The 14,222-nt window shown below is 38.2% G+C and overlaps 2 protein-coding genes across 4 annotated transcripts in view; one reads left to right on the forward strand and one right to left on the reverse strand.

Moving 5' to 3' along the window:
• Window positions 1–8,752, forward strand: part of LOC131159652 (uncharacterized) — a 50,524-nt gene extending 41,772 nt beyond the window's left edge. For 2 of the 3 annotated variants that reach the window (XM_058114708.1, XM_058114710.1), the window contains 5 exons: window positions 433–507; window positions 6,106–6,153; window positions 6,364–6,399; window positions 6,487–6,561; window positions 8,398–8,752. In XM_058114708.1, the coding sequence (XP_057970691.1) occupies window positions 433–507; window positions 6,106–6,153; window positions 6,364–6,399; window positions 6,487–6,561; window positions 8,398–8,472 (309 nt within the window). In that variant the 3' untranslated portion in view covers window positions 8,473–8,752. The remainder of the gene's footprint in view (window positions 1–432; window positions 508–6,105; window positions 6,154–6,363; window positions 6,400–6,486; window positions 6,562–8,397) is intronic. The other variant, XM_058114709.1, reaches the window with a different exon arrangement.
• Window positions 8,753–11,180: 2,428 nt separating this feature from the next.
• On the reverse strand, window positions 11,181–13,959 carry LOC131160942 (uncharacterized). The gene is made up of 5 exons (XM_058116813.1): window positions 13,872–13,959; window positions 13,622–13,737; window positions 13,194–13,396; window positions 12,217–12,504; window positions 11,181–11,589 (listed from the first exon to the last, which is right to left on the reverse strand). Exons 1-5 carry the CDS (start codon window positions 13,957–13,959, stop codon window positions 11,181–11,183), a joined length of 1,104 nt encoding a protein of 367 aa, XP_057972796.1.
• Between the last annotated feature and the right edge of the window lie 263 nt (window positions 13,960–14,222).

Below are 14,222 nucleotides of genomic sequence, written 5' to 3' on the forward strand. Positions count from 1 at the left end.
TTTTAAAAAAAAAAAAAAGCATGTGAAAAATGTGCAATATTTAGGTTGCAAAAATATCTTGGATGATGTTAGTTTAACTTATGTTATTGTTGAAATAACATTATTTTAACATAAACTAAGTCCATTAATTTTGTTTGTAGTTTTTTATTTATTTATTTTTTGGGTTAAAAAACTTGTTTCAACTGAACTATTTGATGGAAAAGTTAAGCTTTATCCTCTTTCTCTAGATATGTTTCAGTCAGTATGAAAACAAAAATACGCTTTGGATGGTTCGACAGGAACTTTTGGGAAATTTAAACAATACTCATAATCCCTGTTTGAGTAAATGATTGGCTTGCAGTTTTGTTTCCTTCTATTTATTTTAAAGTTCTAGATATGGATGATGATTGTTGATTTTCTGATTTCTGATATCTTTAAATTATGATTTCTTAGGTTTTATTAACGGTGGAATCAATAAACTCATATATTGCTTGGGATTTCTCCGTGACACAAGGCAAAATGAACATGGTATTTTTTTGAAACCTTTATTGAGGCGTTTATTGATTTATATATCTTTTTCTAAAGTGTCATGGGCTATTTAAAAATTTACAAATATTTCCTATTGAAACACTTCTTTATTGGTTGTAAATATTAAGTTTCCTAGCTAATATCTTAATTTTTCCTATTATTTCCTGATTACTGGTGGTCATTACCGGAAAAAGATTTGGCTCATACATGCCATTGGATGTTGGTCCCAAAATTTGATGGTACGAGTCTGGTGCACTTGGTGCTTTTGGTGCAGTGCATCTTGAGGTACACCAAGCAAGGTGAAGAGTTATAGACCGGCAATGCTGTAAACATATTTTTTCCATTTAGCAACATGCCATATCTTTTGAGGGCAAAGGGTATTTATGCCCTTCTCAATAAGATGTAGTATGCTTTCTCAAAGTTATTTTTGTTGTTCAATTTCTTATGATAGAATTTAAGGCCGTCTTAGTCTACCCTAGTTGAAAAATCAAGGGCTCTCACATGAGATGAGCATTTTCAAAGTGCCTTGAGGAGCTTCTTGTCCAAACAATCAAAGGCGAAGTCTCCCTTCACTTGAACATTTGTATGTTCCTACTTATAGTTTGTCTATGGCGTCAACATTTCAAGAATCTTAGGTTGAAAGGGAATAATCTTCAATATTAAATTTAATCACGCATCTAGAAAAGAATATATGGTGATAGGAAGTCTATTAAGATGAAGGGAAATGTCCTTTAATTTGTGAACTTTTGACATTTCAAAATTAGTACTGATGAGGATCATCCACTTCAAAATTTGGCTAATCTCACACTAATTCTCACTAATGAACCCATATTTATAGACAAGGTAAAAAATATAACTGTTTGGGACCTATTGGGTATTATTAGAAAAGTTCAAAAATGCTTAAGCACATTTAACTCAAATTAACTCAATTTTACCGTAGTTAAATAATTTTTAACCTGCCGAGGTTCAGGTAGCTGAACCGTGGTTCGGTTGCCTGAATAGACACAGGAATAAAAGGTTTTAAAATAAGTTCGGTTGCCCGTGTTGAAGTTCGGTGGCCCGAATCAAAGTCAGTAGCATTTGTTCGTAACTTTGGGTGCTCGGTCATAGGTTCGGTCGCCCGAACTCGTGTGTTCGGTCGCCCGGGGCTCAATTTGAACTAAATAGTTTGGTCGCCTGAGTTGGTGGAATGTCCCTTTCAAAGGGTTCGGACGCCCGTGGACAGTACTTGTGCGGTTCGGTCGCTCGAGAGCCCAAATCAATTGTTGACTTTTCAACAGTTCGGACGCCCGAGGAGTTTTGAATTCCAAGGGTTCGGTCACCCGAGCTCTCTCAATTTACTTAATAATGTTCAATTTTAGCACAGATTTAACACTCCTATATATTATATGATATGTGTGAATGTTGGGACCTAAAGTCATACTATGGTCTTACTGAGGTCGTTTTGAGATATTCCATCTGGCGTCAGTCGACCGTGCCCTAAGGTCATTGAATCCCTATGGTCATTCTACGGTCATTTTGAGCTTACAAATCCTACATGCATGACATGCAGAGATTATTACAGACCATATCTCTAGTTACTATTACAGACCCTAAAAAATGAAATTATTACAGACCCAAAATATATCATGAATTACAATATAAAATAAATCTTCTGGGTCTTCAGTTTTCAAGTTTTCACGTGCCATCAAATGATCAAAGCTAACATGAACCTGCATACACACTTGATAGACATTAAATACCGGAGTATTTGTCATAATCAAAACAGGGTATGACCCATAAGGTCAACATTTGTTGATAACTACTCTAAGATGACTTGGTTAAATTTAATGAAAGATCATTTTGAGTTTTTTAATATCTTTTGTGCCTTTTGTTCTCAAATAAAGACTCAATTTGATATGCCAGTTAGGATACTTCGTAATGGCAATGTTAAGGAGTATTTCAGTATCCAATTCACTACCTATATGACTAATTTTGGTATGGTCCATCAGTTCTCTTGTGCTCACCCTCCACAACAAAACCGGCTGCAGGGTGGAAAAATAGAATATTCTTGAAGTCACTCGTTTGCTATTATATCAAATAAATGTTCCCAAAGTTTTTCTTTGAGTGATGTTTTGCTCATAGCTTGCTCCCTCATCAATAAAATGTCATCTTCTATCCTTGGTGTTAAAACCCCATTTTAGTTATCTTTCGTAAGGCTCCTTTGGTCTCCCTTCCTCCTTGTATATTCGGTTGTGTGTCCTTTGTCCATCAGTTAACTCCAGGAACAGATAAGTTGGATCCTTGTGCTATCAAATGGATTTTTCTGGGCTATTCCTATACTTAAAAGGGATGTCGATGTTATAGTCCTACTCTACATTGATTCTTTGCCTTTGCTGATGTCGCTTTTTTGAATTTACACTGTACTACTTTGATTCCTTGAGTTCTTATGACCTTGATGAGTCCCTTCCTATGCCTTGTCTCTAGATCTCAACCTATTATATGTGCCCAATGCTCCTACATCTTCATCCAATTTGAGTCCTACTTGTCGCTTGGATCATCCCGATTTAGATGTATATGCATGGCGACTCAAGGGAGGAGAGCCTTCTCTAGCTTCTACTATGGCGCCTCTAGTTCCCTCGTTAGATGATCTTATTTCCCATGAGTTGGTTGGAAAGGTAGATTCATTTGTACCCAGCATCTTATCTTTCATTTTGTTTGTTATGATTTCTTGTCACCCTCATATTACTATTTCGTTAGTACTTTGTTTTCTATTGCTCTTCCAAAATCTATTTCTAAAGCCCTATCCCATTTTGGGTGGAGGGCTACAATGGTTGAAGAGATGTGTGTGCTACATGATAATGATACTTGGGATTTGGTATCTCTTCTTCCTGATAAGTTTGTGGTTGTTTGTCATTGGGTTTAAAATGTGAAAGTTAATCCTAGTGGTTTTGTAGATCATTTGAAGGCCCGCCTTGTTGCTAAGGGATATACTCGGGTGCATGGTCTTAAATTTCCACGAAATTGTCGAAATTTTTGGTTTTTGTCATCCTCGAAATCAAAATGGCAATCGATTTCCATCTTGCATAATTTCCATATCGAAATCTCAACGAATCATCTGAAATTTATTGAAATCTAGAAGTTTTAGCGAAACTTATCGAAATATTAACTATGCAATCAAATTTCCTCGAAATTCATATGAGAGATTTAGGAGTGAAGTGAAATTCGTCTTAATTTATTTTATTTATTTTTTTCGAATCAAAAGATTATTACAAGTGCTTTTGGAATTATATGAAAAGATAAACTTATAACAACATTTTATTTAAACATTCATGTCTATATTATCGTTATTTGTATTATAAATAATATTTAAATGATTTAGGAATTTCAGTTGTATTAACTAAATATGTTGAGGGCACATTATCTTATAAATACTTTTGATATACATACAGTATTACAACCTTTCCACCTTATACACAACGTAGATGTATTCAACTTGTAATATAATAGTCCTAAAACTTACATTATTATGTCTTTGAACCATTTCTAAAGTTTTGCAAAGAATTCCATGCTTTATTACTGATTTCAATTATTTTTTCAAATTGAAATTGAAATTGACATTGAAATCGAAATTTTCGTCAAAATTTCCGTACTTTTGGAGTTTCGAAATTTGAGTCAAAATCAAAATTTATGACCTTGCTTAGGTGCATAGTTTGGTTCAAACACATTCTCTCCGGTCGCTAAACTTGCCTCAATATGTTTGTTCATATCTTTAGCCACTACTTGTTATTTGCCTCTAAATCAGTTAGAAGTGAAGAATGTTGTCCTACATGGTGATCTTCATGAGGAGGTATATATGGAGCAACCACCTGGGTTTGTTGCTCAGGGAGAGTCAGACTCAATGTCTCGGCTTAAGAAATCATTATATGGATTAAAACAATCTCCTAGACCATGGTTTGGCCGGTTTAGTGTTGTAGTACTTGAGTCTAGCCTCCAATGGTGTGCAATAGATCACTATATAGTTTATCATCATACTCCATCTGGAAGGATTTTTCTTATTGTGTATGTGGATGACATTGTGGGCATTGGTGATGATGGAGGCATCCAGGACCTAAAGGTTTTCCTACAGAGTAAGTTTCAGACCAAGGACTTGGGACCATTGAAGTATTTCTTGGGCATAGAAGTATTGAGATCTCGTATGGGAATTGTTTTGTCATAGAGGAAGTATGTTCTTGATCTTTTAGATGAGATGGGACTATTGGGATCCAAACATGTTGATACAACCATGGATCCCAATAGTAAGTTAGTGTTAGATATGGGTGATTTGTTGCCTAACCCAAGACTGTGCCTTGAGAATTGTTGAAAAGTTGAATTATCTGACTGTCAGTTGACTAGATATATCCTTCACAACAAGTGTTGTGAGTTAGTTTCTCGATTCCTTGAGAGCAGGTCACTGAGATGCAATAATTTGCATTTTGAGATATCTTAAAGGTGCACTAGGGAGAGGTCTCTAATATCAGGATGGGGGTCACATTCGGGGATTATGTAGATGCAGATTGGGCTGGGTCACCCCTCCGACTGAATACCCACAACCAGATACTATATCTTTGTTGGTGGTAATTTGGTGTCTTGGAAAAGTAAGAAACAAATTGTGGTTGGTCTCTTTTATTAGGATGGGGGTCACATTCGAGGATTATGTAGATGCAGATTGGGCTGGGTCACCCTACAACCGAAGACCCAAAACCAGTTACTATATCTTTGTTGGTGGTAATTTGGTGTCTTGGAAAAGTAAGAAACAAATTGTGGTGGCTAGGTCAAGGTCAAGTTTTGAGTCAGAGTATAGGGCTATGACACACATTACTTGTGAACTTATTTGGTTGAACAAAATGTTGAAAGAACTAGGATTTCCACATTCTCAGCCTATGGAGTTGATGTGTGATAATCAAGTTGCTATTCATATTGCCTCTAGCCTAGTCTTCTATGAATGGACAAAGCATATTGAAGTTGATTGCCATTTTATTTGGGAGAAATCTGTATAGAAGCTCATTACAACCGCTCATGTGAAGTCTAAGTTAAGCTTGCTGATTTGTTCACTAGCCTTAGGAGGTGCTTGTGTGAAATTCATTTGTAATAAGCTAGGAGCATATGATATATATACTCCAGCTTGAGGGAGAGTGTTAATGGTTATTTAGTCATTTAGCAATATTATTATGTGTTAGAGTTATGTTAGTAAGTGTGAGTTAGTAAGGGTATTATGGTCATTGATATTGTACTTGACATATATAGTAAATAGAGGGAGAGACCTATAATTGAGGTTAGCTCTACCATTTTACCCAATTATTCAACACTTCCTTTTTGCCTTTGGTGTCTTTTTTTTTTTTAATAAAAAAGAAAACTCTTGTGCCTTCTTTTCCTTGGATTTTGTCAGTCGGATGCCTCTGCTTTTGTCACATTTCGTTACAAACTATTAATGTGGGACGCACCTGAATATCAAATGGGAACATATTTTTAGTTCTTTGGTTCATATTATGAGTATTTAATAAATTATTTTCTAATAAAAGGGCAAAACAAAGAGATCATCTTCTTTTATCTCTGAATTAATACATTGTTGCTAAACAGGATATTGGATTTAGCGTGGAGCATGCAAATCCTTCAGGTGAAAAAACAGTAAGTTGCATCACGATTTTATTTTTAATGTTTTTGAGGTAATGCTCTTATGTTGCAGTCCTTTTACACTTACATTCCAGCTATATCTCTGAATTTTTTTGATTGTTTGCTTCCACCCCACCCCCCTCACCCCCCCAAAAAAAATTTTTTTTTTCCTTTTTATTTTTTACTTTTACTGTTCCTCACGGGGCATGGGTTGTAATTCCACAGCTGATCCTACCTTACCGACGTCACGAATCTAACCAAGTGAGTTGATGCTTTTGTTGTTGATGATTGTTTTACCATCTCTCTTGGAATAATGATCTTAATTTTTTTTAATGAATTTCCTTGCAGGGTAACTTTTGCACATGCATGGCTGGGAACTACAAACTTATTTGGGACAATTCGTATTCAACATTTTTCAAAAAGGTAGGCAGATGCATTTGAAGGCATTTGTTAGTTTTTAAAAGCTTCAATTGTCTCCCTTAATAATAATGTTGACAACAATGACTATAGTACTAGTAGTAACAAAAACAATAAATATGGTGCACAGATTTTGATTTGATAGGCTGGCCACTGGTGGATGAGTGAGAGTTTTTGCTGTTGATCTCTATGATTGGATGAGGCACTATGTTAGGAAAGAAAAAAAAAAGGAGGTTTTTTCATGTGAAATGCAAGCCTAGGATACAAGAGCCAAGGCATTATAGCAGAACATGCATGATCTATTAATAAAAAAGGGGCAGGATGCTAGAAATACTGTTTTGTCGTCCTGACTTATCATGAGATAGGCCCTGTTTTGTCATTGTGGCTACTAAAATTACTCGATTTTATGAGTCGACCATCTAATGTGAGACTAGTGCACTATTAGAAATCTAGAAGCATGTTAGCATGGAAAAAAATATTATTGATTTGATGATCCTGATTTTCAGTGTTTCTTTTGATAGGAAACTGTAGGTACTTGGATTATCTTTTATTAAGGAGTTCTAGAATGTATAATGTGCCTGATGCTCATGTTGTGGATGTTATACAATCTCCAATTTCGAAGTTCAAGGACTTGTATTTCTGATTTAGTGGTCCACTAATATTGATAGTTTTCCCAAAACCTGTGAACTAATTAGTATGAGAATTGATAGGAAATGAAGGCATACTTGGATGTCTCTTGGTAAAGTTTGACAGATGGATTGGGTTAGTGTTGGATACTGAAACCCTAGTAAAATTAGTGATATGGAATACTATTCATGAACCCTGGAGAGTAGGCTGAACTCCAGTTCTGACGGCAAAGCAGTCACCAAGTTGGATATAAACCTGAACAAAATTTATCTGAAATTTAGGTTTCGGGCAGGACCCCATTGGTTTCCACTGAGGACATTTCCTTTCCAGCAGTTCATTGTTTGAGAATTCTGCCAAAGGCACCAATATTATCATATAAATGGTACAAAATAAAATTTACCTTATCAACTAATGAACTTGAAAATGATGATAACCCATTAGGGCTTTAATATGTTGCATATTGAACATAAACATAAACACATTATGTCATACACCTGCTATTCATTTGAGACTGGTGACAAATATGGCTGGATATAGTTGGCTGCTGTGATGAACAGGAGGAAGGATCACCGTTAAGTACATCTGAATGAGATCATTGATTTTAGGCTAAAGTAATGCCTTAAGTAGGAGGTAACTCTTAAAAAAAAAAAACAAAGATATATCTGGCCATATTTGTCACCAGTCCACAAAAAAGGAAAAAAACAGGAGCATTATGAAGAACAATGATGCCATAAAGACGAGGGAAGCGAGGGAAAGCAAGGGAAAGAAACTCTTTTCAATAGATAGGTTTGTAGCTTGTTAGTTGCCTAGGAATTGACAATCTGGTCTTTGAATTTATTTGAGAGTAGGTATTCATCTGGCTCTTTTCTTTTTGGGTCATTTTAAGACACTAGCAATCAATCATCTGTCAACAACAAAGCATAATTGTAACTGCCTTAAAAAAAAAAATAAAGGCAGCTTGGTGCACAAAGCTCCCTTGTATGCGGGGTCCGGGGAAGGGGCGGACCACAATATGCCTATAGTATGCAGCCTTACCTTGCATTTTTGCAAGAGGCTGTTTCCATGCCTTGAACCTGTGACCTCCAGGTCACACGGTGACAACCTTACCGTTGCACCTAACCTCCCCTTCTACAATTGTAACTGGGTGATTAATATTATTATTTCCCGAGCTTCGTTTATATTGCTAGTTTTGTTTATTTATTTTTTGTGGACTAGGTGCTGCGGTACAAGGTGGACTGTATTCCTCCAGTAGTAGGACCAGTGCAGTCTGCATCCGAAGCAGAAGGATGAGAGGAACCTGTCCAGAATATGGCTGTTGCAGTTTAGCCCCAGTTCGTGCTTCCTCCTAATTTCTGTCATATCCATCTGTACTTTTTTTATTTGTTCATAATCTTTATCTTGTCCCCTGCAGTTGATTATTTCAATTGGATTTCCTTTATTCTGATGTGCCACGACTTATGGATGTAGAATATTTAAACTTGTACTCAAATTTGTATATTAATTGGAGCTTTGTAGAATGAATTTTAGTTTGATCATTGCAACCAAAGGTTACAAAGAATTTCCAAGCAAAGTGCACCTGTTATTATGTGCCTATGATAATCTCTTTTCCCCATCTTGGGGGCTGAGGTTCGGGAGATTTTGAAGTACTCCAAAACATCAGCCAATAATTATCATCATCTTAATATGATTTCTAGCCATGTATTTGGAGATTAGTATAGTCATGGTGGAACTAATCACGTTTCACATTGCTGCCAATGAGTTCACTGTACACTGGATCTTATGGTTATTGTTATTTTTTTATAGAAGACCAAAGAAAACAAGTTGTTTTTGTTATGGTATGCATTTGAATCGTAGAATTTGTTACTATCATGCTTCTTTAACAGGGTGATAGTTGTAATCGGTTTGGTACTTTTTGGTTTTGGGCAAAATTGAACACTGAAGTAGGGTTGTTCAACAACACGCCTAACTAGATAAACTCAAATTGAACCTACCCATAAGTAAGATTATCACAATGATATGCCCCGGTCTCAACTTACGGCCCAGGTGTTACTGTAGTGACGTCTGTGTACCTGATATACTTCTCAACATATATATACGCAGCGGAAAACATAAACATCCACTAGAGTTTTAACTGCCTAATGGATACATACAATTATTACATTCATATACAATATTGTATGATACTCTACGCATTCTCGAGACTTACAACATTTTACAAGTTCTGTAAACCTATAACATAACCTACAAAATCGAGCTCGTGGAGACACTCAAAAATAGATCACTACCCTGCCTTAGTCCTTGCTAATCTCAACCTCAATAAGGACCTAAAAAGATAGTTTGTATGATAAGGTGAGACACCTTTTAGTAAGGGACGATTAAGCTAATAATAGTGTGTGGTAAACATGCTTAGTGTTTAACAAAAACATAGACATATATAATCATCTTTTTCGTAATTATAAAATACGCAGCCCATTTTCATCATATGAACAGTCTCATAGTATATAACAATGATTACATAAATGTACAGATATATAGGATATGACACGCCCTCAAACTCTATATCATGTATGAATCCCCACAACCACCCCTACTGTCTCAATACAGTTTGGGTACACGATCAAGAGGCAAACTCACACTAAGACCGCCCCTACTGTCTCAATACTGCTTGGGTTAGTATAGATCAAAAGTATGGTACCCTCATTGGCAATGGATCCATGCCTACACTATCAGTCTCCAGGATTCTTAAAGCATATCGTGCAATTTAAGCAATTTAAACACTCTTTTGAAATCATTTCACAAAACACATCATTACGTGAAATCCAGCCCGTAGCCGTCAAATAAATTTTTTGCATTTTCACAACAATTCCAGTATTTCACGACATCAATACCTACCACACAGTTTTCCACATTCGAAAACAACCCGAAAGTAAATATAAACAATTAATATCATAGTTGGGTTTAAAATAACAAAAATTGCATTTCCAATCGGTGAAAAGGTCCATAGTGACAAGTATAATATTCTAAAAATATAACATTTGAATTTGACCGGTTGGTTTTGAAAATAAAGCTGGTTTACCAAATCAAGGCTTGGAAACCCTAAAACCGTCGTAATTCGATATTTAAAAGTTATTTCAAAATTCAATCAATTCATATTGTATAAATCACTGTTTTAACATAACCCCTTTACTTGCGTGTGAATCGGAGTCTGAAACGACTCGGAACTCAAGCCCTAACTTTCCGAATTCCGAACCTAAACGGCTTAAAACAATAACACGAAAACCCTGAAACCTAATACTCGAAGAACAACACTTAAGTATAATTTCATATACTACAGATCTACTAGACCAAAAGCAAAAATTGACCCTTACCTCGATTTTCTAGAAAAACTCGAAAATCTCCAAAATGAAATTCTGATCCGTAGAACCTGTAGAGATTCCTTCCTGACCCACGTAGCGACGTCGGATCGTCGATTTTGGCAACACACGACCTGAAAATCTTAGAGAGAGAGAGAGAGAGAGAGAGAGAGAGAGAGAGAGAGAGAGAGAGAGAGAGAGAGAGATTATTAAGAAAAACCTAACTTAGCATTTAAGTAATCAAAATAAATATCTCCTCCAAGATATTTATGTATAAATATCTCAAAACATCTTTTCTAAAATATCTCCTCCAAAATATCTCTTTATTTATTTATTTATTATTTATTTATTTGATCGGGTTACTACAATCTCTCCTTTTTATAAACTTTCGTCCTCCAAATTTGCTAACTATTCCTATCACATCGTCTGAACTCTAACTGCTCTGTCTCTAGGAAGAGCTGACAGCCAACCACATAACAGCCTCGTCTTAAATTTATTACCTACTCTCATTTATAGCGGAGGAATATCGTGGTTACATACAATAGTCTTGGAAGCTCACATTACATATACAAACTCTCCCAGAGACAATCCACATACCCTTACCATAAGCAAAAAGGAATACACTTACATATCTACATTACTTGTCTAACTTTGAACATCTCTAAATAGTTGAGGATACTTCTGACGTATCCCGGCCTCTAATTCCCAAGAAGTCTCCTCAACCACGTGGTTACGCCATAGCACCTTTACCAATGGTATCTCCTTGGTACGCAGCCTCCGTACCTTCTGATCCAAAATCTGAACTAGTACCTCACCATAAGCTAGTGCTTCACTGATCTCTAAGGACTCATAACTGATCACGTGCAATGGATCTGGCACGTACTTCCTCAGCACCGACACGTGAAACACATCATGCACCCTAGATAAGGTCGGGGGTATGGCTACCCGATAAGAAAATGGACCTATCCTCTCTAAGATCTCGAACGGCCCAGTGTACCCAGGACTCAACTTGCCATTCCTCCCGAACCTCGTCACTCCTTTCATAGGAGCAACCCTAAAAAATACCATATCTCTGATATCAAATTTTAGTTCCTGTCGGCGAGTATCGGCATAACTCTTCTACTGACTCTCAGCTGATCTAATCCTTTCTCTGATACGCTTGACCTTCGCAGAGCTCTGCTGAACCAACACCGGTCCCAAAATCTGCTGCTTACCTACCTCACCCTAGTACAATGGAGATCGGCACTGACGACCATACAAGGCCTCATATGGTGCCATCTCAATACTAGCCTAGTAGCTGTTGTTATAAGCAAATTCTATGAGCAGTAGATACCGAATCCAACTGTTACCGAAATCCAACACGCATGCTCGCAGCATATCCTCCAAAATCTGAATCGTCCTTTCTAACTGTCCATCCTTCTGCGGGTGAAATGTCGTGCTGAACGTGAGCTGTGACCCCAAGGCATCCTGTAACCCCTTCTAGAACCGAGATGTGAAATGTGGGTCTCGATTTGAAACGATAGACACCGGGACGCCATGGAGTCGTACTACCTCCTGTATGTACAACTCTACTAGCATATTCATAGAATAGCTGACTCTGATTGGAATGAAGTGTGTCGTCTTAGTTAGCCGATCCACCACCACCCAAATAGCATTTTGTTCGTGCACCGCTGAAGTTAACCTCGTAATAAAATCTATCGAGATGTGTTCCCACTTCCACTTGGGAATGTCAAACGGCTGTAGTGGTCCTGCTGGTCTTTGATGCTCAGCCTTCACCTGCTGACATGTCCGACATTGCCCAACAAACTCGGCCACTTCCCTCTTCATATTACTCCACCAGAACGATTCTCGCAGATCTCCATACATTTTCGTGCTTCCTAGATGAACAATATAGAGAGAACGATGAGCCTCCTTCAGAATCATCCTCTTTATCTTTGTGTCTTCTGGTACACACAGTTTGGTGTGGAATCTGAGAACTCCATCCGTAGAGACAGTAAAGTCTGAATGTGGTTCACTCTGTAGTTTCTCCACAATCTTTACAAACTCCACGTCGTTCAACTGAGCAACTTTGATTCATTCTCGTAAGGTCGGCTGAGCCACCAACTCAGCAATGAGGGCCTAGGGATCCTCATCCACTAGCTCTACCCTCAATCTCTCTAGATCCATCCTGATCTGATGTTACCCCATAACTGTTGAAACCGACGCCTCCACTGACTTTCGACTCAGCGCATCAGCTACCACATTAGTTTTTCTAGGGTGATAGCTAATGGTACAGTCGTAGTCTTTGATCAATTCGAGCCACTTGCGCTACCTCATATTCAACTCCTTTTGGGTGAGGAAGTATTTAAGACTCTTATGATCAGTAAAAATCTCGCATTTCTCACTATACAGATAGTGCTACTAGATCTTTAGAGCAAACACAACTGCTGCCAACTCCAAATCATGCGTAGGGTAATTCTTCTCGTACTCCTTGAGCTGACGAGAAGCGTAGGCAACCACTTTACCCTGTTGCATCAAAACACAACCTAGTCCCTTCAAGGATGCGTCACTGTAGATCACGAAGCCACCATCTCCTGATAGAATAGTCAACATTGGAGCCGTGGCCAAGCGCCTCTTCAACTCTTGGAACTCTGCTCGCAGTCTCTAGTCCACGCAAACCTGCTACCTTTCCTAGTAAGCTGCGTCAAAGGGCCCGACAGCTTAGAAAAGCCCTCGACGAACCAACGATAATACTCAGCCAGACCCAAGAAACTACAAACCTCTTGCGCATTCCTTGGTCTCACCCAGTCAACTACCTCCTCAACTTTACCTAGGTCAACTGAAATCCCCTCCTTGGACACCACGTGCCCTAGAAATGCAACCTGCTCAAGCTAGAATTCGCATTTCTTGAATTTAGCGAATAGTTCCTTCTCTCTAAGTTCCTGAATGACTACTCTAAGATAAGCATCATGCTTTGTTGGACTCTTCGAATACACCAAGATGTCGTCGATGAACAGCACCACGAATTTATCCATGCACTCGTGGAACACCCTGTTTATCAAGTCCATGAATGCTGCAGGTGCATTCGTCAAACCAATCGGCATAACCAAAAACTCGTAATTGCCATACTGGGTTCGGAAAGCAGTCTTCAATACATCCTCTGCTTCACCTTCAGCCAGTGATACCCGGACTACAGATCGATATTCGAAAAGACCTGAGTGCCCTGCAACTGGTCAAACAAGTCGTCAATCCGAGGCAACAGATATCTGTTCTTCACTGTCACCTTATTGATCTCTTGATAATCGATGCACATCCTCATCGACCCGTCCTTCTTTTTCACAAACAACACGGGCGCACCCCAGGGTGACACGCTCAACCTGATGAACCCCTTGTCCAAAAGTTCTTGCAACTGCTCCTTTACCTCTTTCAACTCAGCTGGAGCCATCTTGTAAGGCGCCTTGGAGATTGGTGCCGTCCTCGGTGCTAACTCAATACAAACTGCACTTCCCTGTCTGGAGGCAATCTTGGCAAGTCTTCAGGAAAGACATCGGAGAACTCCTTTATCACTGGGATATCCTCCAACTTCAATCCCTCCTTAGGTGACTCTTTCACACTCGCCAAGTATCCTTGACAACCCTCTAGAAGCAGCTGTCTCGCCTGCATCGCCGAGAGGATCCGTGGTGTAGAACGCACACACGACCCAACAAA

The sequence above is a fragment of the Malania oleifera genome, chromosome 7 (genome assembly GCF_029873635.1).
Source record: "Malania oleifera isolate guangnan ecotype guangnan chromosome 7, ASM2987363v1, whole genome shotgun sequence".
Classification (NCBI taxonomy): Eukaryota; Viridiplantae; Streptophyta; class Magnoliopsida; order Santalales; family Ximeniaceae; genus Malania; species Malania oleifera.

Coding starts and splice junctions, on each gene's coding strand:
- LOC131160942 (XM_058116813.1), bottom strand. CDS start 13,959: ATGGCTCCAGCTGAGTTGAAAGAGGTAAAGGAGCAGTTGCAAGAACTT. Junction 12,505..13,193: donor CTTACTAGGAAAGGTAGCAG/GTTTGCGTGGAC, acceptor TGGAGTTCTCAG/ATTCCACACCAAACTGTGTG. Junction 11,590..12,216: donor TCGATAGATTTTATTACGAG/GTTAACTTCAGC, acceptor GGTATTTTTTAG/GGTTGCTCCTATGAAAGGAG.